This window comes from Dama dama, chromosome 27, assembly GCF_033118175.1.
Source record: "Dama dama isolate Ldn47 chromosome 27, ASM3311817v1, whole genome shotgun sequence".
Classification (NCBI taxonomy): domain Eukaryota; kingdom Metazoa; phylum Chordata; class Mammalia; order Artiodactyla; family Cervidae; genus Dama; species Dama dama.
Window position 1 is genome coordinate 6,217,501 of NC_083707.1, and position 24,887 is coordinate 6,242,387.

At 39.0% G+C, this 24,887-nt stretch overlaps 1 protein-coding gene across 2 annotated transcripts in view; it reads right to left on the reverse strand.

Moving 5' to 3' along the window:
* The window catches only part of ZNF407 (zinc finger protein 407), a 375,101-nt gene that overhangs the window by 217,050 nt on the left and 133,164 nt on the right, over positions 1–24,887 (reverse strand). The window contains exons 4-5 of one of the 2 annotated variants that reach the window (XM_061131132.1): positions 13,366–13,440; positions 9,221–9,291 (exon numbers count right to left, since the gene is read on the reverse strand). In XM_061131132.1, the coding sequence (XP_060987115.1) occupies positions 9,258–9,291; positions 13,366–13,440 (109 nt within the window). In that variant the 3' untranslated portion in view covers positions 9,221–9,257. The remainder of the gene's footprint in view (positions 1–9,220; positions 9,292–13,365; positions 13,441–24,887) is intronic. The other variant, XM_061131131.1, reaches the window with a different exon arrangement.

Below are 24,887 nucleotides of genomic sequence, written 5' to 3' on the forward strand. Positions count from 1 at the left end.
GTTTTACACCAATACATTCAGACTAAAAATAAACTTCTTTTATTTAAACAAATACACTCAGACTTTTCCAATTTTATATGTGTGTGTGTTATATTTTATCAATAAGCACCTGAAAAGGGGGGAGAATTTATTTTTCATAGCTACATTAAGTTGTACATATTTAAGCACCAATTTTTATGGTTAAAGATGCTGAGAAGATACTAAGCATTACATGCAAAACTATGAAGGACCAGTCGCGAAAGAGCACAGCTCTCTCAAAGAACAATGGAACCACAGCTCCTTGTTCCCAAAGAGGGATGCAGAGAAACTACAGAATTTGGAGACACAGACCACTTTTTACTTGCCAAAACTTTGAATATCTAGATGGTCTAGATCAAGTCTCTCTGAAACTGGTTTTATACCTATGAAATGTAAAGTTCTCTTTAAAATCCAAAATTCTGTATTACTCTGCAATAAGCTACCTGATGTTAGGGCAAATTAAATATAGTAAGCTGCTGACATTTGCAAGGCATATGAACTGAGACCTTTAGAAAGCCTCGTAGAATATACCTTCCCTCATAAAAGGTGGTAACGTGTTCAAAAAAATTAAGTAACCCCTTTGGAATATCAGTGATTCTATAAATATAGCTTAAAATCATGAACAAAGCTATGAGTTCTTTCAACAAACGCTACATTCTATTTCAGAACATCACTGCGGTGTCACACAGCCTGTCTCCACAAGCAGGATGAGATGAGGGTGCAGACCGTGAAGGCCTCTGCAGGCGGGGAGCGGAGGCACTCTGCAAGGTCCCAGCACGTTCTGCCATGACCTCAGTCACTGGATAAGGGAGCAAAAAGGCAGGCGAAACCAGTGGTGGACACTGAAAAAAAGAACCAAAAAGCAGAGCACAGCCATTTAAACAAAGGGGCATCTAAGCAGCAGCTATTTCTGACTGAAAGTAGCAGGTTTCATCTTGGGATGAAAGGCGTCCATTTGCTAGGATGGAGCTCAGCCCAACTTCTTTCTCAGACACTGCTGGGGGCCAACCACACCTCTTAGCAGGTAGGGGTGGGTCCTTCCAGAGACGCGCCTCTTGTGATGGTGGCTCCATCAGAGGAACAGCTGTTGGTTCCAACCTTCTCTAAGAACAGCTTCACTCGGGAGCAAGCACTCGTCCGAGGCAGGGTCAGCAGAGCGCCCCTCCACTGCCAGCCTGAACTTACGCAAGGAAAAGTACCACTAAAATCTCCAAGTCAAACTTTTCTCATAATAAAAAGTGAGTTGAGAGCCACATGAATTAATAGTTCCCCACTGTAATTGCAGATGAATTTTGAAAGACTAGTGATTTTCTAAGAATTGACAATTTTGTTGATGCTTTCCATTCATAACATTACCAACAAGAGAACCATCTCTTCAAGACTCTTATCAAGTTTTCCTCCTTCACTGAATGGATGCTTCAGGTACTGGCTAGAGAACCAAGGAGAGGATTCTAAAGCCAACTCTCTTTGCTGCCCATCAAGCATGATGTTGGTCATTTGAATGTGGCAGACCAGGGTCTCACCACACAGACCTCAGGGCACAAAACTGGGCCAAATAAATTCTGCTCATCACTGGTCCATCTGTGGCCCCATTATTTAAATTTACTCACTCAATAAGAGAATGAACATCTGTGAATTTTCCACTGAACATTAGAACTAGAACATTACATTCCAGATTTTAATTCAGTCCAACCGTGTATCTCTAGCTCAGAGTGATTACACTGACATTTTTTTCATTCTTTCTTTTATTTCCATCAGATGCAGACGTTGATCTGTCTGATTAACCTGGTTTGGTCTCCATCACTTCTCCAGAGGCACAAGACAGCTGTGGCGAGCCAAGCGCAGAGACCTGAAGGCGGGCCGGATTCCAGCTAAATTCAGGGCTGGGACTCGCGCACCCGGGCACGCCAGTGTCCCGTCACTCAGGGGGCAGCGACGCAGTAAACTCGAGAGCCGAGAGCGTCAATGGCATAGTGAGCCAGCAAAGGAAGCTGTGTGCAGAGATGCGCTTCAGTGCGATGAGGCGCCCAAGGCTTCTCTGAGACACAGAGAAGGTGCCCCACCACTGAGGGAGGCTTTGGACCCCCTGGCAGCCTCAGACAGAGCATCTGGTTTTTACTGGTTTTACACAGCAGTGTTCCATGTAAAGTTTTTGATTTCTGTTTAACAGAAAGAGACAATCCAAAAATTCACTGAAACTTTGAATATGTTCATATATTGCTACTACTATGAGTACTAATAAATAATAAGCATTGGGTTAATTCTTTTGTTAGAAATTTTCTTAATCTTTAAAATCTGATTATCATATCAGCAATATTTTTTAGAAAAAGAAAAGCATAAAATTTTAAAGACCAGATATCCAGCAGTAAGACTGCCACTTCCTAGTTGCCAATAACATATGGCATATCCTTTATTATTTAATTATAAACATGAAATGAGAAAAAAAAAACATTCTCAATATTAGAGTGCACTGTGAGAATGAAAGGGGAAATTATTGTTTTAATTAGCTTCAAAGAAAATTTGGGTATAATTGTTAAAAAACTTCATATATATTCTGCTGAATCGACTATTTCCCATAATCACTTTCTGCACCAGATGAGCATGCAAAAGGAGACAGAGGTATGGTTTAAACCTCAGCAACTAAAAATTTCTTTAGTAAGTTTTTATCTAAAAATAAGTACTTATTATGTTAAAAAAAATGTTGTGTTTATATATAGTATGATTTTTTTTTGGTACTCGTATAACTATAAATCCATGTCCATGTCACCATAGCCCTGAGGAATGAGAACATGTGTCCTGGGCCTCCCAAATGAGAAGACAATAAATCCACAGTGACTCACGAAGAATGCATTTGGGGTTGACGCAATTAACAAGCAGGGCCACAGACAGCTACATACACCATTTTGCAATACTTTTATTAAAATGTGACTATAAATCACATGTTACACCAGTTAGGAAAAAGTCCACCTTAAAAAAGGAAAATTTCAATGAGAATTTTAATATCTTAAATCTATCAATATTCACTGAAGATCAATCACCTTCTGAAAACCTGAGATAGAGGACAGTTGGGAACCATAGCCCTCAAGAAATTATCCGCATGGACCCAGGGTACAAATCCACTGTTTTCAAAAAGATAAAGAGAAACAAAACAGAAGGTGCTAAACTGTACATCAGTCTTCTTAGGAGTAAGAAGAGATTACATAGAATAGAGATCCAGGGCAGGAATTTCACAATGAGACAAAACCTGGGCTTTGAAAATAACAGCTGGCCCAGGCCTAGAAGGCGTGCCAACATGGCTTTCAGAGGACATGGAGTGGAAACAGTGAACAAAGTACGATGAGACGGGTTTCCTAGTTTTATTTAGTTTCCTGATTAGGACACTACACTACCACACACTACACTACCACATACTGCATAAGGCTGTGTCTAGGGAATCACTCACTGTCCCTAAAAACAGCAAGAACAGGATTACATTAAAACTCAATGGAAATTATTACTTCCCTGAAAAGCAGATTTTGATATTAACATCACATGCCAGTTCTGAATAGAATTAGGTTTGCCTCATAGGAAATTGCCAGTATTTGATGGTTTTTAACCTAAGTGTTGATTTCATACGATTCAACCTTGTATCTTAGAACGTATCAGTGGGCATCAAGATAGTTCTGAAGGGAATGAAGGACGTGCTGAACCGGAAGGCAGTCGTTCCGCAGACTGCTGGCATCAGCACAAGACCGACCAGCCTCATAAAGAACGTGGTTGCCTGCCTGTTTCCCCTGAGGACGAGGGAGACAGCAGCACAGGACTGGTGGGGAGGCCCTTGGTCTGAAGCTCACAGTGGAATCCTCGAGTGGCCCAGGGCTGAGGGGAGAAGTCTTGGAGAATACCGGGTAAACCCTCGATTTCTCCCATCAGTGCTCTGTGGCATAACGAAATGTAAACTTCTTGTTTTTCATCTGTTAAAACGGATCACCAAATTGCTTTGATCCAACTTTACCAAAATTACTTCAGAAAGCTTGTAAGTTTCCTGAAAATTCCTCAGAAAAATTTTAAACTTGGACTTTTATAAGCAACTACCAAGACATCATGAATATAAAGAAAGTCTCACAAGAAGGCAGTACTGTATAATGAAACTGTATGAAAGTTGGTAATTAAGCATAATTGAAGGCTGCAGTGAACATATAGGCCTTTGTTCTCTTTCATTCTGGTGCTGACTGGGAATTAAAGATAAGAGCTTAGAGCATATTTTAGTCAGAGTCCAGATGTATAAGCCCCAGTGTTCTAAAAGCAATTTAAGTGAAATAAAAGAAGAGAATGGCCAAAAATATTCTAGATGCCTGCCAAGGGAAAACACCTACCTTCTGAACATTTAGCATATTTGATTGATCATAGTGGGGATCACTTACTCACTGACTTCAAAGAGAGTTAAAAGAGCAGGTATTCCTATACCCAAGATCTGACTGAACTACTAAATTAAATGGTAGCCCCACAAAAATCCTTAGAAATTAACTTGTCATATTAAACAACAATGTACTAACAGATGAACAAACAATTAGAACATTCATACTAGAAAAGGTATAGCTCACCTTCTCCACAGAATTCAATTTTATCTTATTTGTATATAGGAATGAAAAAGGAGGCATTCCTCATTTAATAAAGATTATCATTACTAAACCATACATTTCTGGTGTAATAACTCAATGAACTAGTACTAGATTACATAATTATACACAATATCATTATAGTTTTTCAGGTTTCTGCTTTGGGAAATGAAGTTTATACATATATTCTTATATACATATATTATTATATATATACATATATGTGTATATATATATATATATATATGCTGTTGTTTAATCAGTAAGTCTTGCCCAACTCTTCTGTTACCCCATGGACTGTAGCCCACCAGACTCCTCTGTCCATGGAATTTCCCAGGCAAGAATACTGGAGTAGGTTGCCATTTCCTTCTCCAGGGGATCTTCCTGACCCAGGGATTGAACCACATCTCCTGCACTGCATACAAAGTGGCTCTTTACCACTGAGTCACTGCGTATGTATATATTCTTTATTCAGCAAGGTTCCATAGGAATATGATGAAAAAATAAAGGCAATTTAGAGATGGAATAAACAAGGAAGAAACTCATAGAAGACAGGTTCCTCATACTGAAGCTTGAAATAAAATAACGACTTAGACTGACAATCAGGAGAAAAAAAACATGGCAGGAGTGTAATGAGGGCAGGAAGAACAAAAGCACAGAGGAAGGGAGAAGTAGGTTACAGAGCTGGGAACAGACCGTGTCTAACAAAATGCAGGCCCTTCTCGGAAATACCATAGGTTTCGTTCTTGACCACCATGATAAAGCAAGAAAGGGAGTCACATGAATTTTTCGGTTCCCCAGTGTATATAAAAGTTATGCTTACACTACACTATACTGTGTTAAGTATGTAATATCATTATATCTAGAAAATATCTGACTGCTAAAAACTAACCATTGGTCTAAGCCTTCATGTTATAGTAATAGCATCAGAGATCACTGATCCAAGGTCAACATAAAATAAAGTAATAATAAAAGTTTAAAATCTTGTGAGAATTACCAGATGTTGACAAAGAAACCGGAAGTAAGCAAATGTTACTGGAGAAAATGGAGCTGATAGACTTGCTTGCCACAGGGTTGCCACAACCCTTTAACTTGTAAGAAATGCAATATCTGCAAAACACTAGGAAACAAGGTCTGCCTGTAAAACCAATGACTACAGGGCTTATTTGCAGGCAAGCTCTGAAGGATGAATAGGGAGAGGCGACTGGCACGGAGGGGAGTAGGCGGAGCAGGGAAAGCAGGCCAGGGTCCAGGAAACAGCTCTGCGACGTGACCCGAGAACCCTCCCTGAGGTCTGAACTCCACGCAATGGCTTGCTGGCTTCCCCTTGTGTGTAGTGAGACACGACACTGGCGCGGCGTTCCTGGTTCTTCCCCACTGGATTCCAACTCACTGCCCCTTCCATCACCACCTTGAAGGAATACTCCCACCTGTGGTCCCCTCCTAAACAGTGCTAGGCGGGCATCTTACCTGTTCATTTTCTGCCCACTCCCTTCCCCCAGCCCCAGGACACACGAGAGCAGGAGCAGCCAGGCTCTCTCACACCTCACTGGGGGGCCTCCCTTAGAGGGCGCCCCTTTATGAAAGCCTGTCCTAAAGCAACAGCCGGCCCAGACACTCTTAGGAATAGCACTTCTGCTGTGTTTTCCCCAGCACCTCCCACCTGATAAAATTCCCCCTTCCCTTTACAGGTGTATTATCCCTACATCCTTAGCCTCAGTCCGTCAACCCCAAATCGAGGGGCATGAGACCAGAGGGTGTGTGATCTGCAGACACAACAGGCCAGCTCAACTGTGGAACACAACAGCAGTAGACGTGGTAGATGCAGTCAGTGTTGACTGGGAGAATCAATGAATAAATGAACCAGATGTCTTCATGAGCATCTCCCAGAACACCTCTGAGGCAGGATTAATTGTTCCCTCTTCTAAACCCTTCTTTTGTATCACAATGTAGCCTTTCTTTTTATATACTATGGATAACTGCATAACCTACAGTATCTTCTGAAGAACAAGACTCATATAATATACTCATGTCTATTTCAATGCTCAAGAATAAAACACAGAGAGAAATCAAATGTTAGCTTAAACTAAAGAATGAATCTTAGAAACAGTAGAAAACAGTCTTATATTTCTGCAGCACATATACTCTAACACCTAGGCTTTCTCCCCTACTAACAGGAGAATTTCCCTCAGAGTAGTAGACACGGGATTTTATCAGCACAGCTGTGACATACTATGAGCAGCGGTTACTTCTGACAGAGCAGAGAGCAAGAACCCTGCTTGCTATAAAAGTGTATAAAAGGTATACACTTTTATAAAAGGTATAAATGGTGCTTTTTACTCTTCAAGATTGTCTGTTATTGTGAGGAATGCCTGCTCCTAGAGTGTGCTGAGCAGACATGGCATGTCCTCCCCCGCCAAAGAAGGGAGGACTGCTTCACTTTTATGCCTTTTATACACTTTTATATACTTGTATACACTTCTAAAACATCTCATCACAGGGCAATGCACTGCTGGACACTATGCCCCAGAGCACAGGGCTGGAGACCGCGTCCTTCCAGACAAATACTGACCCTGCCTCACAAATATCCCTGTTGCAAAACTTCCCTTGAATTATGTGAGTTTTGATTTATATGAAGTTGTTAAAATATACCACTCACATAAAATGGGAATTTCCCATAAGGGAAAAAAAGATGAAACTAGAAATAACAGTAGTAAATAAAATGCATTCCGTGAAGTCCATCCTACTTTCTGGAGATGAGTTACAATTTTGGCACTGAGCTTTCTAGAAGTAAACATAAGGAGGAAAACTCAATTATACACATGATTTGCTAGTACTTAAGACCAAAATGACAAGGTGTTTCAGAAAGGCACACTTTTTCCTGAAAGAGAGACCGGAAAGAAACTGCCCCCAACCATCTCACTAGGAAGATACGATCTATGTCCAGGAGCAGCATGTTGAGCAAGATCTTTACAATAAAGACATGACTTCTCAAAGCATTCTGAGATTTGTCATTATCGTAAAAACTAAGTACAAGATCAGTCAAAATGTTACTGGAGGAGGAAAGCAGACATAATGGGAGAGATAAGCGGCTGTTCTGACGGAAGGACAACACTGAAAGTCCAGTCACGAGAAATGAGTGGAAGGAATATTTATTCAGAACAGCAAACTAATCTATCAGACAAACACATAGTATTGGGATACTCCACACGGCTTTGGATTAAGCAGCTGAAGCAGGAGTAGGGCTCACAGTGCTTCCTGGAAACTGAGGGACCCAAGGGAGTTATAAGTTAGGAAGGGGGTTTTCTGTCCCCTCACAGATGAGTCAGGAGAACATCTGCGACTTGGCCCAAACCCTCCCCCATAAAGTAAGTTGGAAACAAGCTGAAACCCCAATAGTCTCATCAGTGACGCTTACTTTTGCTAATGTTCACCTCAAAAATTTATGAAGTAGGAATTAGAATGTACCCATTTCAGTAAGAAAACATTTGTCATAAGGCAACCACAGAATATCTAAATTGCCCATTTAATTTAGAAATACTACCCAAGTACTAACAAGATAACTTTGATGGAAAATATATACTCGTCTCCTTATGAACCTTTATAAATGGTCAGATTAAGTCAGTAAAACATAGAAGAAAGTTTTCTAAAAATAACAACCCTGAGTAAAGGATGTGACTTTTATCTATCTTCCCACATGGACGTAACTATTTAGCAGGGTTATCTGTCTATTCCATCCAACTTCCTTAAATAAAATGGTATTAAATGATCACAGGATATTATTTATACACTAGACACTGTCTACAGATGACAAGAAGGAGAAATGGAAGAAGGCAGAAGAAAGGGTGTCCTCGGCTCACGCAGAAGCAATAGTAAGTCACTCAAATAGAACAACCTCCCACTCGTTAAAACAAGCAATCCAAGACAGAATGAACTGAAAGGGTTTTTTCCCTCCATTTTGGCTCAACAGAGTTATTTCTTGTATAAATATTTTTTTAAAGCAGAGAGGAGCCCATAGACACTTAATTTTTCCAAAATTGGGCCTCATTAAAGGAAAAAAAAAAAAAAAAACCACTAACCACTGATTAAGAGGAGCACTGAGAGGGGAAACCAATCAACAGCAGTGACTGGGGAGCAGGCCTGAGCGACAGACACGGGACCCACAAGCGCTAAAAGAACGCAGCTCCCAGAGAGTGGAAGGACACAGCGCGGGGCGGGCCACGGTGCGCGCCCCTGAGAACAAACCGCCTGTTCCAGTGGGAAGACGGAAAACAGAGGTGCCTTACAGAAACTCACACGGAATAAACAGTAAGGAAAACGGCTGATCCTTTAAGAAAAGAAAACACAAGCCAATACCAACTTCGCCAAAAGGCAAAATTTTAAACTTTAAAATGGATAATAACGAGACAACAGGAATTCATCTCACATTATGAACAGAATCTTTCTTAATAGGAAAAATTTGAGTCTACCTAAATACGTGCAATTCAGAGTTTTTAGAAAAGGTAGTATTCTCTCATTTTAAAGTAACCTAAGTTTCTAATCAACCCACAGTATCTATCACTGGCAAAATTTCAGTTAAAAACTGTGCGTGTACATGTACATACGCTTTTTCCAGGAATGCTTGGGTTTTGGATGATATTTTCATGCTTCAAGAAAAAGGGTGAGGCCCTCTAAACTGAAAGACACAAAACAATGATGATGCTTCTACACAATTTTAACATATAAATACGAAAGTTCTCCATAAAGGAGACAAGACAGACTCCAAAGAACCCTGTAGCAATGGTTCATAGCAAATCAGAGCCAGTATCAGGGCTGCCAGTATGTCTACCCCACACTCAAACTAGATAATATCTGGTCCATATAAAAGTGTGGGGAAAAGATTTTATCATCAATAAGCTCAAAGATACTGTTAAAAGATGCCTAACCACAAGTTCCAAATGTCTGATGGAGAGAACTCGGGAAAAATTTTATGGCTCAGCCATCTGAAGGAGGGAAACCCATTCACCTGAACAAAAACACTGGTGAGCCCTGGGCCCGCCCTGGGAGCCTGAACATACCCCACAGCTGGGCTGAAAATTAGGCACAATCTGAGACTTAGAATATGCATAGCCTCCTCCAAAAACTGCTTCATTGAAAAAATATTAAGGTTTAAATCTAGATATTCATTAGTAACTTGAAAAAATAAGAACAATTATTTAGCTCCTAGAGTCTCTGATGTCCATGTCCAGTTTAAAATCCTTTACTGGAAAAGCTGGTTTTGGGAGCATGTGAGTCTTCCTGAGACACTACCAGTGCAGACATTTTCTGACGTTGTCCCGAACACCACAAAAGCCACTTGTCAGCTCAGAAATTCTGAGTGAATTGTTTCCTCTCCTCCTATCTCCACAGTCATTCAAAGCCCAGCTGATTTCCAAGTGCTGAACTACAAATGCTATCTCTTTCTATTGTAATATGCACCTGGCTTTCACATAAGACATACTTATTATGGCTGTTTCAATTGTGATAATTGTGGATAAGCTCGTTTTCTAGATTACCATTAGCAAATTCAAAGAGTCATAAAGCTACTCCAGCTTACTATATTATAAAGAGAATTACTTATTTAAAATAGGGAATACTTTAGAATGAACTCTCAAATTAATCAGCTTATTATTTTGGAATGTGAACTGAATGTGGTTGTATATAGCTGTTTATATTTAAGTGTACAGGACTTCTAAAATACAGTAATATACTACCTTAAAATAAGTTCATGCAAATTTTGGAATACAAAAGTTGCTCTTATACAAGCAATTACCTCAGGTGTTTCCTGGAGTCAAAAAAATATATTTGAAATTATTTATTTTTCTGTGGCTAATGACAGTCACGCTGACAAAATTTATTAGTTCATCAAATTACAGTGCAAGAATATGAATTTATTTGTAATAAATTATCATTTTTGCATATATCAGTCAAAGCACAAGGCCTAAATACTTGCAAACAAAATGCATTATTAATTTAATTGTCACAGCCTATTTAGCTAACTTCTAGTACTATTTGCCATAATATGCAACACATGAGAGGAGAGAATCAAATTCAAAACATAAAAAGAATAAACTGATTACATTGTCCTAGAGAAATTAAAATATAGCAAGCTTGCAAATTATAGCAAGGCATTAATGTTTTAAATAGGTAAGAAAAAATGTTTAACTGAATTGAGAGAACAGTTCTGCCCAAAGAGACAGTTGAACATGCTGATAAGGAGTTTCTTTGTTTCCTAAGACTATTAAAAGGCAACAGTTCCCTCTCCAAGGAGGTAAGGAAGGTGCACTGGAAGGAAGGGGCCTTTGGTATTCATCAGGCTAGATTCTGCTCCTTACATCTTAGTCCTCTCCAGCTACGGACGTCTATTGGGAAATTATGCTGTGGCTGAGACCCTGGCATTCCAACTCAGCCTCTCCATGCACGAAGAGGGACTGTTCTATCAATAAGCAGATACTATAAACAAGAGGCCTGCTCAAATACACGAATTTTAGTAGGAAAAGCAACTCAATCTAATGTTGAGCTCAGAGGAACTCTGCAATCAGACTCTTAGGAGGGAATGATACAGAAGATGAGGAACGCCTTCCCATTTGAGATTCATCTCCTGATTTTAGGACAAAAATCACGTAAATGTTAGAGAAAAAGCTTATCATACCTCAGAAAGGAGAAAGACATGCAGTCCTTCTCTTGCCTCTATGTAGCCTTTCTTTTTGTATCAGGGACTGAAATGAAAGCAAGTAACAGAAAGCTATCCTGGAATGCACAGCAAAAGGTAAATGAAAAAACCAGAGTCCAGCTGGAACTTTCAAAAGCCCAGGATCACATATAGAAGGCATCTACTATTCTTAAGGTGCCTGTAGGATAAATATATGTACAAGGTGATGAATTTTTCATTAATATGAAACAATACGAACAAATATACTCAAACTTTTTTTAATTCCTAAATAAAAACCAAAATGATACATTTGAGTTCAAAATATATACTAGTTATACAGCAGGGAAATATTTTATTTTTATCATGCAATCTAGATTGAATGTTTTCATTCAAATTTGTTTTGTGAATAAAACACCCTAAGTACCTGCATATAAAGATTTTCAATGGGAAATATAATAATCACCATGAGGAAGACCACTAGAATTGGAATCAGAAAAATAACAACTCTTACACTTAACTATTTATGAAATATTGTATATTCCTCAATCTGTCTTTAGTTCTGTAATATTAGAAAAATAATGCACCACTAATATAGTAATATAGGCTTCCATGGTGGTTCAGTCAGTAAAGAATCTGCCTGCAATGCAGGAGACCCCAGTTCGAGCCCTGGGTCAGGAAGTTCCCCTGGAGAAGGAAATGGCAACCCACTCCAGTATTCTTGCCTGGAAAATCCCACAGACAGAAGAGCCTAGTGGGATACAGTCCAAGAGGTCCCAAAGAATCGGACATGACTGAGCAACTAAACCACCGCAATAGGGTATTGTGATTAACGAGATAATGCAAGTGAAAGCAACAAGAACACAATAACTACAGATGTTTTGTTTCCTAAGTGCTTATAAAACATAACTTTGACAAGTCCAAAATTACAATTTAAATAATACAAAATTTTTCAGATTTCAAGAATAAGGCATCCAGGATCTCTCCAACACATAAATTTTGTCTCAAATTAAATATAATGTGACAAATAAAAGTATGAGAAACCAAAAGGCAGAAAGTAGGCATACATAACATTCCAATATTCTGACATAGTAGACATATCCAAACCAAAATGCTTAAGAAAACAATATGCTACCAATAGAAAAGTCCAGTTAAATTTCTTGTGAATATAGAAAATATTGATGAGTATTTCAATTTTTCTTAATTTATTAAATATTTACAAATATGGCAGAAGAAGCCATAGGCTACAGTGTGACAGAACAAACTGTGTCATGACTGGCATTTTACAACCGTATTGAAAACAAAAGTTTACAGGAGGGTCTGCAGAATTTCACATACTGTCTTTGAGAATCTGGGGAAAGTGGGAAACCTACCAGGTCTTTACAGGTGAGGGTGCTCACACTAGTGTTGAAGGAGCTGCACTGTTTAAAGATTTAAAGTTTCAGAAGTAGCCAGGCTCACCTGGGAGCTGACACTGCTATATTTCAGCTCACCTAATATAATTAAGTCTATGTGATGCAGCTAATTATGATACAGCAGCAAGAAGAAAGGAAACCTGGCAGTTGATGACATCGTAATTGTAGTGTTATTTTTCATGACATGGCAACCGTAGTATTATTTGGAGGATGACACAAGATGTATTTCTTTTTCAAATCAGCAATATTTAATTCTACAGTTGGAATTCAAAAATGTCATTTTAAAACCTCAAAACAAAAATACACAAAGTTCAAAGGAAAATAGTTTGGTTTTACATATTTATTTTAGTTCATTCTAAAGCATTCACAGAGGTTGACTCCCTTTAATTTAACTCTTCTGTTTCAAGGTCATTCCACAAATTGATAAAAAAAAATCAAATCCTTCAAATTTTTTCCAATATGTTTAGATCAAATTTTCTAAAATTAAAATGCTACATGAAGTTTTCATGGGAGAATGGCATAATATATGATATTCAACACGAGAATACCACTCATGTAAAACATGACGAACTGACTGGATAAAACTCTAGGAGTCACCTCACTAAACAAAATCTAAAATGAAAATATACTTATCGTAATCAAATTATTTTAAATGGGTGAAAATTACCTTTCTTTTGGTGTGCCAACTCCATGTTTGCCTAATAGATGAGTATTTAAGTGTTTCTTCATAACAAATGCAACCCTAAAAAAAAAAAAAGGCAAAAAGTTATTATAGAACTAAAACATTAAGTATCTACTAGAAATATGTGCAAAATTTAAAAAAAATTGACATGGATATATATATTTATAAATGTATGTAGTTGTAACACAGAAATGCACATTACAAAGGCACTGCCTTCCTAAGCAGAAAGTTGCGTACAGACAGATATATTGCAATACCAGAAAACCAAAAGAAACAACTGCATTTCAATTCACTGGGTCATTTTCTCACTTGTGTATAAGAACAAGGACCAAACCAATGATTTTAGCTCTTCAGTCACTGTCTTCACTGTCAGTAAGAAAGATAAACCAACACCTCAGTATCACAGACCCTGCCCCCTAGTTGATCCCACACTTCAATCATGAAATGAGTTTGAGAAAATGTCACTTTATTAAATATTTAAGGGACTATAAAAGAGAAAATGAATAGCCTTCAAGAAGCTTCCTTAAGAAGATGGTAATGATTTGAAGAGAGGTTCTTTAAAATGATATAGATGTTTACCATGTCTGCAACACATGCAAAAAAAATGTCCTTAAGTGCCCAGAAGATATCAATAACTAAAACAAACAAAAAGTATTACCCGACATGCTATCTTATTTTACACACAAATCAGATCACTTAATTCAATTTTGTTGACATAAATATGAAATGGACAGGAATCAGCAGCCACTGCATACAGCAACATTCTTCTACTGAATATAGTACAACACAATTTAATTATGTCGTGTGATTGTTTAAAACAACGTAGATCTCATTCCAAAGCATCAGACTAAAAGAGCTCTCTCGATAAGCGAAAAAATAAAAATTTACTGTTGTAACTTTCAATGTAAAAGGGCTTGCAAACATTTTTGTTAATTATGTATTACAGCTGTCCTTCATAAAGTTAATTACTAATAGCTGAAAGGCAACAGAATCTATTTGCATATGTACATGAAAGGCATGACATATGCAAAAATATGATTTTAATTAGCATTCTATGATATGAAGGGCTACAAATCAAATTGGCATGTTATAAGATTCTTAACATTAAACACTGAATTCATCTGGACATGTTTGCACAGACAGGCAACACAAGACCATATAAAGTATTACGGCCTTATGGAAGAGATGAGTGTCAAAAGCCAAGACTGAAACAGTTTTTAAAAATGTGAATGCTCCTCTTCATGTCTGGTCTCTTCTGGTTATTTTCATAAAATATAGGGAACCTCAGTTTTGAGGCTAAAATAATGTTTGTATTTTTTTAATGAATGTGAGTTTATTATTCAAGTAACACATTTGTATACACTGAAAATAACATCTATTCTTTTCTATACATTAACAACTATGAACAACACATGCTTTACAACTATAAATAACCTATCACCGTGAATCCATAAAATGGAAAAATCATTATGTATAAAGAATCTAATTGTGGTGATATTAAATGCTTAGTAAAATAACAGTAACAAGACATTCTATATTTGTTTCACTTCATTTGAACAAAATAAATAATATTTTTCATTTCCTTAAAAAAGAATACCGTAATAACAACAGTCCATTTAAGTCATGACTTCCCTACTGTCCTCTATTTTCCTATAATTAAAAAAACATAAAGCTAATAGCAAAGGGCAAAGGTTAAGAACCCAGAGTTGCAATGCACAGCTTATTTATATGGCCAAGTATAATTTAAGAGATCTGAGCTTAGAAACCACAGTGCAGTTTTAAAAAGAAAAAGATTTTATTAATTAAAATGCTTCAGGTTTAAGAAGTCAACAAAAATATTACACTGCACAGGGGAATAAACTAAACTACACAGAGAACGAAAGCTTCCTCTTATAAAATTCTGACATTATCTGCTGAATGTCTATAATAGTAAATATCCTAATAAGTTTTTATTACTATGGGGAAGAATTTACTATACAAAAACACAGCTCAACTGTAGTCAAATGCAAACTACTCATTCATCCTCAACCTGACATTAAGCAAATCCTTTTAATTTGGTCCAAAGTACTATTAGTGTAAAAGTCTCAATGTCTTCCTCAGTAAAACAGTTTGTTCAAGTCAAACAGGACCAACTGAACTTACCTACCTCCATGGATGATAATACTGCCAGTAATTTGACGGCACTGACTGGAGCCTCTACACCACTGCCACCATAAGAGTGTTAATACTGTAACATAATAATTGTCCTGGAAATTTTATAATCTAGATACCACCAGAAATGTTATCGGGTGAGACGGTTGAGATGGTTGGATGGCATTACCAACTGAATGGACATGAACCTGGGCAAACTCGGGAGATAGTGAGGGACAGGGAGGCCTGGTGTGCTGATGTCCACGGGGTTGCAGAGTCGAACACAACTTAGCGACTGAACAAAATCACCACCACCAGAAATAAAACAAAAATAATCCTGAGTCAGAAAAACCATACAACTGAAACACCTTGCTCCCAATGAACCCACATGACTTTACACTTTTCATCCTGTTTCCACTCATTCTCTCTCCTAGGTACCAGCAATTGGCAGGTTCTCCATGTAGGAGGCAAAATCAGACAGTTAAAGCCATGTCTTCACAGAGCTTTCCTTCTAAAACCTGTGGCTTCTCATTAGAATGAAGCAGCACTCAGCCCGCCTGGCTCCCGCATCAATCCTGCTCATCACACGTGCACACACTCATGTGTGTACTAAACCAGATCAGCTCCAGGCAGGCACACTCTAGGCAACCGGGGTGAGTAGGTGATCAAACAAAGACAAGTCCCTGCCTTGGAAACTGTAAAACCCAGTGAGGGAAAGAGGACAAGAACAACACCTATGACAAGAGCATCTTAAAGAGTGAAAGGGGTGGGATTAAAAAACAAAATAGAGAAGGAAGGGCTGAAACCTCAGCAGGGGATCAGCACTTTACCTTTGAGAGACTGGGGAGTGTGAGTGAACATCGGGGAGCTGGGTGTTCCCCCAAGCAGGAAACAGAGGCTGCAGAGGACACGGTGGCCAGAGAAACCTGGGACATGAGCCTGAGGGACGGAGGGCAGAGGGGACTGGTGAGGGCACCGAGCCACACAGCCAGGGCTGGCACTCGGGGGAGAAGGAAAGTGTCTGGACAGAGGAGGGCCACAGAGGACACACATTTCAGTAGAGGCCTCCAGCTGCTCTGCTTGGAATAGACTGGGGATGGAGCAGAGGGCGGGCAGAAAGAGAGGGATGAACTAACTGGCTCCTGCAGTAAAACCCAGGCAAAGACGATAGTGATCTGCACCAAGGACCAGCCCGAAAGAGGAGATCTGGTCAAATCCCAGACACACATCCACAATCCGAGTCAACCAAATCTCCATGGGGGCTGGACATGGAGTCTACAAGAAAGGAGTCAAAGACAACATCAGAGATTTGGGCCTGGGAAATCTGAGCTGGTTGGAAGGAGAAAATCAGTTTGGGACTTATTCAGTGAGGAAGTCCACGGACATCCAGACAGATCTCCAACAGGAGGCTGACTCTACTGGTCTGAAGTTCAAGGGCAAGAGTCATGCTAGAAATAAACATTCTGTGGCTCTCCATCTGGGCAGTGCCTTGACAATCTAGAGGAACACTTTGAAATAATAAAAAGTAGTTCTGTGTAAAGTATGATTGATTTCCAGGTATCTCTAATGACCTGAGGTAGCATCATTTGAAATTGCTTTTGGTGTCAAAAGAAAAGTACAAAAGTAGCATTCTCATACTAGCTACACATTTCTACATTTTAGTACAAAAATTTCCTATTTGAACTTCAAATTTTAAAATCTTTTTTTTTTTTACACTGTATGGAGATACATTAAAAACCTCTTTGTTCAGTCGCTCAGATTTTCTCATTGCAGAATCTCTTCACTTGTAAGTCATGAAAGATGATCTGACTTATCTATTAAAGCAAATACAATACAAAACCATGACTGGAGAGAACAGGACACACACACACACACACACAAACAGGAGCATCCCAGAGCCAGGTCTCAGAAACAGAAAGAAAACATCAGAATTAAGCAAGGAGAAACAAGACATGTATTTTAAAATAAGGATGAAGGTACACTAAGAATTCTCATCACCCCCACTTGGAATTTGAAATATTTCTCTCTGCTTTAAAATCAGCAGTACTGGTCAACCAAAGGAATCTAGTTTCCTTTGAGTACAAAATCAATACAAGCCAGTCAACTTAATTTTCATCACTTTATACATATTTATAAGCAGCAGCCAATTCATATAATAATCTCCTTATGGCTGAAAAAGAAAGCATAAACAAAACCTTAAGTGATGATTCGCTGAAGAATGATCATGATCATTCCCCCATGACCATGTAAGTTTAAGATGTGCAAAAATATATTATCAATAATGTGATCTGACTTTTGGAGCAAATGTCACTTGTATGGAAGACAATATGGAATAAACCACCATACGACCCAGCAATCCCACTCCTAGGCACATACCCTGAGGAAACCAAATTGAAAAAGATACATGTATCCCACTTGAGAGTCCCTTGAACTGCAAGGATATCCAACCAGCCCATCCTAAAGGAAATCAGTCCTGAATATTCATTGGAAGGACTGATACTGAAGCTGAAACTCCAATACTTTGGCCACCTGATGCAAAGAACTGACTCATCTGAAAAGACCCTGATGCTGGGAAAGGTTGAAGGTGGGTGGAGAAGGGGACGACAGAGGATGAGATGGTTGGATGACATCACCGACTCAATGGACATGAGTCTGAGTAAAGACAAGGAGGCCTGGTGTGCTGCAGTCCATGGGGTCGCAAAGAGTTGGACACGACTGAGCAACTGAACCGAACTGATCCCACTCTTCACTGCAGCACTATTTACAATGGCTAGAACATGGAAGCAACCTAGATGTCCATCGACAGACGAATGGATAAAGAAGTTGTGGAACATATACACAATGGAATATTACTCAGCCATAAAAAGGATCACATTTGAGTCAGTTCTAATGAGGTGGATGAACCTACAACCTATTATACAGAGTGAAATAAGTCAGAAAGAGAAAGATAAGTATCATATACTAACTAGAATCTAGAAAGATGGTACCAAAGAATTTATTTGCAGGGCAGCAATGGAGAAACAGACATAGAGAACAGACTTACGGACATGGGGAGAGGGGAGCAGAGGGTGAGATGTATGAGAGAGCAGCATGGGAACTTACATCACCACGTGTAAAACTGACAGCCAACAGGATTTGCTGTGTGGCTCAGGAAACTCAAACAGGAGCTCTGGATCAACCTAGAGGGTGGGATGGGCAGGGAGACGGGAGGGAGGGTCAAGAGGGAGGGGATGTATGCGTACCTATGGCTGCTTCATGCTGAGGTTTAACAGAAAACAGCAAAATTCTGTAGAGCAATTATCCTTCAATTAAAAAAATAAGTTAAAAATTTTTTATTTAAATAAAAAAAGTATAGAAATTTTTGCCATTTTGCTTGATATATCTTTTTTATGATTAATGAGGTATTACCATTCTGAAAATGAACTTAAATGAATAACCATTCTTATACTACAGTTTTACACATTAATTTTCATTTTTAATGGTATAGGTATAAATGACAGATGAATTAGAGATTTTTAATACTACAATAAGCGTGCATTTCTCCCAGTGACTTCACAGCACCAAAGCAATGGCTTCTGAAAGATGTCCACATCCTAATCTTGTGAAACCTCTTAGGTTTCACAAATGGAATTAAGGCTGCTGAACAGCTGGCTTTAAAATAGGAATATGATCCTGTATTCTCTGGGTGGACTCAATGTAATCTGTGTCCTTAGACTCAGAAGAAGTAGACAGAAGAAAGAAGCTAAGAAAGAGACATGACCATGAGGGCAGGATCACAGAGATGCTACGCTGCTGACTGGGAAGACGGAGGACTTGACCATGAGCCGAGGAATGCGGAGGGTCTCTAGGAGCTGACACTGTGAACCACCTGCTTCGTAACAACCAGCTCCCAAAGCGCTCATTACCGAGGCTCACCCTTCTCAGTGATTATAAGGTGCACGGCAGAACAGCAGTGTTCTCATTCTACCATTCCTTCCACACTTATCAGCTGGCATTCTTCCATTAAGAACTTCAGGATTTTGCCCTTGACTCTGTCTTGCCTGTTCTCTCTGGCTTTCTTTGAAGAGTACTTTAAATGGAATGTTGGATTTTCACTATTATGCCATGCTTTATAATCAGTTATCATTACTATGCTCTGTAGCTGTCATACCATCCCAAAATTGGTCAATGGAAGCCCCCAGAAGCTGGCTTCTATGTCCTTCTGACACCACTCATCTTAGCATTCAGGCTCTTCCTTATTTTCCTAGCAGATGTTCCAGGCTCACCACACCCTTTCCCTGCTGGAGACCTGGATCAGCCTTGGCTTCTTGCTGCAACGAGTGGTGTTGAGAAAGCAAGACCTAAATGCTAACTATGAGGATGGTTTTGGGGTATCACTGAGTCCAAGCCCTCTCAATAAGCACAAAGACTAGATGGTGGGCAGAAAAGAAAACCGAGGATCTCAAACGCAAGGCCACACTTGGTACATGAGCATTCATTTTAACAATCAGTCATATCTTTTCCTTATTCTAAAATACCTTCTAACGTATTTTCAAACGGTGTATAAATACATTTTTGTAAACAAACTGCATTTTATCTATAGAAGCAAAACTTTCTATTGCTGTCTCAAACCCCAGTAATTTGCTTCTGGAGCTCTTTCTTCTCAACCACTTTCAAACACTTCCTGCTTCTCACTGCTGTCGACGCTGGTTCCTCCTCTTCGGGTGAGGCTTCTACTCACACACCATCTTATTTCAAAGGTATACTCAACTCCTGGGCTTTGATGCATAACCTCTAAGTGAACGACTCTCAAATACGTATCTCAAATACGTATTCCCAGGGGCATTCTTTCTTGTCTGAATTGCCAATAAATCTTTAAAACATGTCCAACACTCAGTCATGATCTTCCCTCACTAAAAGGCTGCTCCAGACTTCCCTAATTCTACAACTGTGCCAGCTTTCCAATTTAATAATCACATGCTCATGTGTGTAAGTCATCAATTGCTTCTCCACAACTGTTCCCTCTCAAGACTATGTTTCTCTCTCTCAACCAGAGTTACCCTAGACCAAACCATTTTACTGACATGCTACAGCTTCAAGGTGTTCTACATTACAATTCACCCCATATACCACCATCACACAACCTTCCTAAAAGTACATTCATACGACAGCTCAGCTCATAAACATTTTATGCTTCCTTTCGGAATTGAATAAAGTACCAAATCTTAAGCTTTACAAATATTAGTCTTCAGTCTTCATTCTGAACTAGCTATTCCTACCTTCTTGATGTAACCTCAGGAAAGAATCTTAAACTAAGGCAAAAAAATTAAAACTGACAAAAAAGTAAAAATACTATTTGTGCAATAGTAGTGGCATGATCTAAATATTCTGATCAATAAGAACATTTCTCAGAAGATGCTAGACTTAAAAAGGACAAAAGTATGCACACAATGTAATCCCATGTCGATATAAGTACGTTTTTATATTCAGACAGATACAAATATACACAAAGAGAAGTAAGTGTCAGACAAATTCGCTCTGAGTAAGATTTAGTTTTAGATTATTTATACTCTTTGTATTTCTACAATGAGCAAATTTTTTAAAAGCAAAATGATGTTTCACGCTTTACACAGCATTTTTATGTTTCCTCAATGGCTCCACATTACTGAATGAGTAACTGGTGGAGGCATTATCGGCTCAAGCTGAGAGAAGAGGGAATTGAGGCTCACGGAAGATAAGTGACTGTGACTTTTTCAAGAAACCGTGGCAAAGGAGCTGACGATGCAAAGTTGGGCTCCTGCTCGGCGACCTTCCCGCAGAGCTTGTCCCACCGCCCCACGCCGGTGATGGGTGAAAGGTGCACCCTCACGGAGAGCAAGAAAAAGACAGGGGACACAGTACAGAAAGAAAGATGTTCTCGAATGCGATTGGTATAATATAATCAACACTGTTACACACGAGTGTGGAGCTCTCTAAAAGGGAAAAACCAAGTAGCTGATACAGGGCAGATTTTCCTTTTAATTCACTGAGGTTAGAAAACGGCTTATAATATTTAAAAAGAAAATACTTATCACATAATGTGGGTACAAACTAAAAATCAATGACCTGTAAAGCAGGTCAGACAAAAATAAATACGTACGATCAGTTAACAAGTATAATTATGCTCAGAAATAAATATAAAGATGCTGATCATTATTAAAACAACAGTCAACTGAGATAAATTACATTGGTTTTATTATAAACACAATCAAGATAAAATAAAATATTGTACCCTCAGTGTCAGAAATCAAGATCATGCTACTGTTAGTGTGATGATGTAAAATTCACTGTACAATATTTTGAGAACCTAAATGAAATACTAAATCTTCATCTACATAATACATAGAATGAAATACATTATATATCACTGTCGATATATTTGCAAGTAGCTTCCAATTAGGCTGTTTAACCATGACTTGGTGGAAAAAATTTTCTCATCCATTTGCCTTACCTATAAACAAGCACATTAACTTACAGGAACATAGAAAAACCTGAACTTCAAATGAATTCAAATCAGTCAAAAAATTTACCTTGAAAATAAAGGAAAAATATACAGTTCTATGATATTTGCTTACTTGAAAATTCAGAAGTGAACAGGTATTAAATAACACTTAAAAACTACATTTCTCAAACTCTCTTAACAAGTCATTGATAAGCCAGACCAACTACGACTTTCATTGTTTCTCAAATATCTTCAGGCAGAATTTCTCAGAATGCTATTGTCCTGATGGTTATAATCATCACACAGAACTGACTACTTTCCAATTTTATGTGTTTACCCTTATATTTTACATAAAGAAACTCCCTTCAAAAACAAATTATCAACATCCTCAAATTTAAAATTACCAAGAATCCTTTAACACTTGACATTATAATTGTTATTTTCTTAAATGTCTCTGATTCTTCATGAAAATAAATGTTATTATGTTTATTGAAATCCCCATAAAGAAACAAAACTTGGAAAACCTTGGTTCATTCACAAGAAACAAAAACTTATTCTAAGTGTCACAACTCTCCTGAAAGTAAGCATCTGTGTCCAAGAACCAGCAGTGAGTTCTTAGATTTTATAAAATATTAGTTTTGGCAATCAGAAACAGTGTTCCCAAGAAACTGTGAGGCGGCGGCACAAACACATACACTCACTCACACACCGCCTCTGGCACACAGGAGCAACGGGAGACTTCAGCGGGTTCTTACTCCTTTATTTCTGGAGTTTATCTGGTCAACAATTGCAATGGTTAGTATTGTCAGAACTATAAATATTAAACCCCAAAGACCTCAGTATTACATTCAGTTCAGTTGCTCAGACGTGTCCAACTCTTTCCAACCCCATGAACTGCAGCAAGCCAGGCTTCCCTGTCAATCACCAACTCCCGGAGTCTACCCAAACTCATGTCCATTGAGTCGGTGATGCCATCCAACCATCTCATCCTCTGCTGTCCCCTTCTCCTCCTGCCTTCAATCTTTCCCAGCTTCAGGGTCTTTTCCAAGGAATCAGTTCTTCACATCAGGTGGCCAAAGTGTTAGAGTTTCAGCTTTTCAGCTTCACCATCAGTCCTTCTAATGAATATTTGGGACTGATTTCCTTTAGGATGGACTGGTTGGATCTCCTTGCAGTCCAAGGGACTCTCAAGAGTCTTCTCCAACACCACAGTTCAAAAGCATCAATTCTTCGGCATGCAGCTTTCTTTATAGTCCAACTCTCACATCCATACATGACCACTGGAAAAACCATAGCTTGAACTAGACGGACTTTTGTTGGCAAAGTGATATCTATGCTGTTTAATATGCTGTCTAGGTTGGTCATAGCTTTTCTTCCAAGGAGCAAGTGTCTTTAAATTTCATGGCTGCAGTCACCATCTGCAGTGATTTGGGGGCCCAAAAAAATAAAGTCTGTCACTGTTTCCATTGTTTCCCCATCAATTTGCCATGAAGTGATGGGACTGGATGCCATGATCTTAGTTTTCTGAATGTTGAGCTTAAAGCCAACTTTTTCACTCTCCTCTTTCACTTTCATCAACAGCCTCTTCAGTTCTCCGCTTTCTGCCATAAGGGTGGTGTCATCTGCATATCTGAGGTTATTGATATTTCTCCCAGCAATCTTGATTCCAGCTTGTGCTTCATCCAGCCTGGCATTTCGCATGATGTACTCTGCATATAAGTTAAATAAGCACGGTGACACTATACAGCCTTGACGTACTTCTTTCCCAATTTGGAGCCAGTCTCTTGTTCCACATACGGTCCTAACTATTACTTCTTGACCTGCATACAGATTTCTCAGGAGGCAGGTCAGGTGGTCTGATATTCCCATCTCTTTAAGAATTTTCCACAGTTTGTTGTGATCCACACAATCAAAGGCTTTGGCGTAGTCAATAAAGCAGAAGTAGACATTTTTCTGAAACTCTCTTGCTCTTTCAACAGTCCAACAGATATTGGCAATTTGATCTCTGGTTCCTCTGCCTTTTCTAAATCCAGCTTGAACATCTGGAAGTTCACGGTTCACGTACTATTGAAGCCTGGCTTGGAGGATTTTGAGCATTACTTTGTGAGATGAGTGCAACTGTGCAGTAGTTTGATCATTCTTTGGCATTGCCTTTCTTTGGGATTGTAATGAAAACTGACCTTTTCCAGTCCTGTGGCCACTGCTCAGTTTTCCAAATTTACTGCCATATTCAGCACAGCACTTTCACAGTATCATCTTCAATATAATATTACATTGCTGCTGCTGCTGCTAAGTCACTTCAGTCATGTCCGACTCTATGTGACCCCACAGATGGCAGCCCACCAGGCTCCCCTGTCTCTGGGATTCTCCAGGTAAGAACACTGGAGTGTGTTGCCATTTCCTTCTCCAATGCATGAAAGTGAAGTTGCTCACTCGTGTCCGACTGGTCGCAACTCCATGGACTGTAGCCTACTAGGCTCCTCTGTCCATGGGACTTTCCAGGCAAGAGTACTGGAGTGGGGTGCCATTGCCTTCTCCAATATTACACTGAGGTCTTCCAAATATTAACTACATTCTTAATCATTCTGAAAGCAATCACATATTTGGGCATTTTTTTTTGTTTTGTATTTTTTACCAGTTTGTAGAGAGGGAGATTGCAAACGTCTGTTCTGAGCCTACCAATTTAGTTAACCCTTAAAACAATCTAATTGATGGATGGAAAACATGAGGCACTTTAAATATACTCTAAGTAACTCCCCGAGGCTGCACAGCTAGGGAAGGGCAGAGTTGGGATTTGAGCACAGGCTCTCTGGTCAGAGCCCACACACTGTACTTGGTCACTAAGCCATCCTGTCGTTCCTTACCCTATCAATTATAATTCAGGTATTGGGACTTATTTCATGTGTCTGATGCTTTT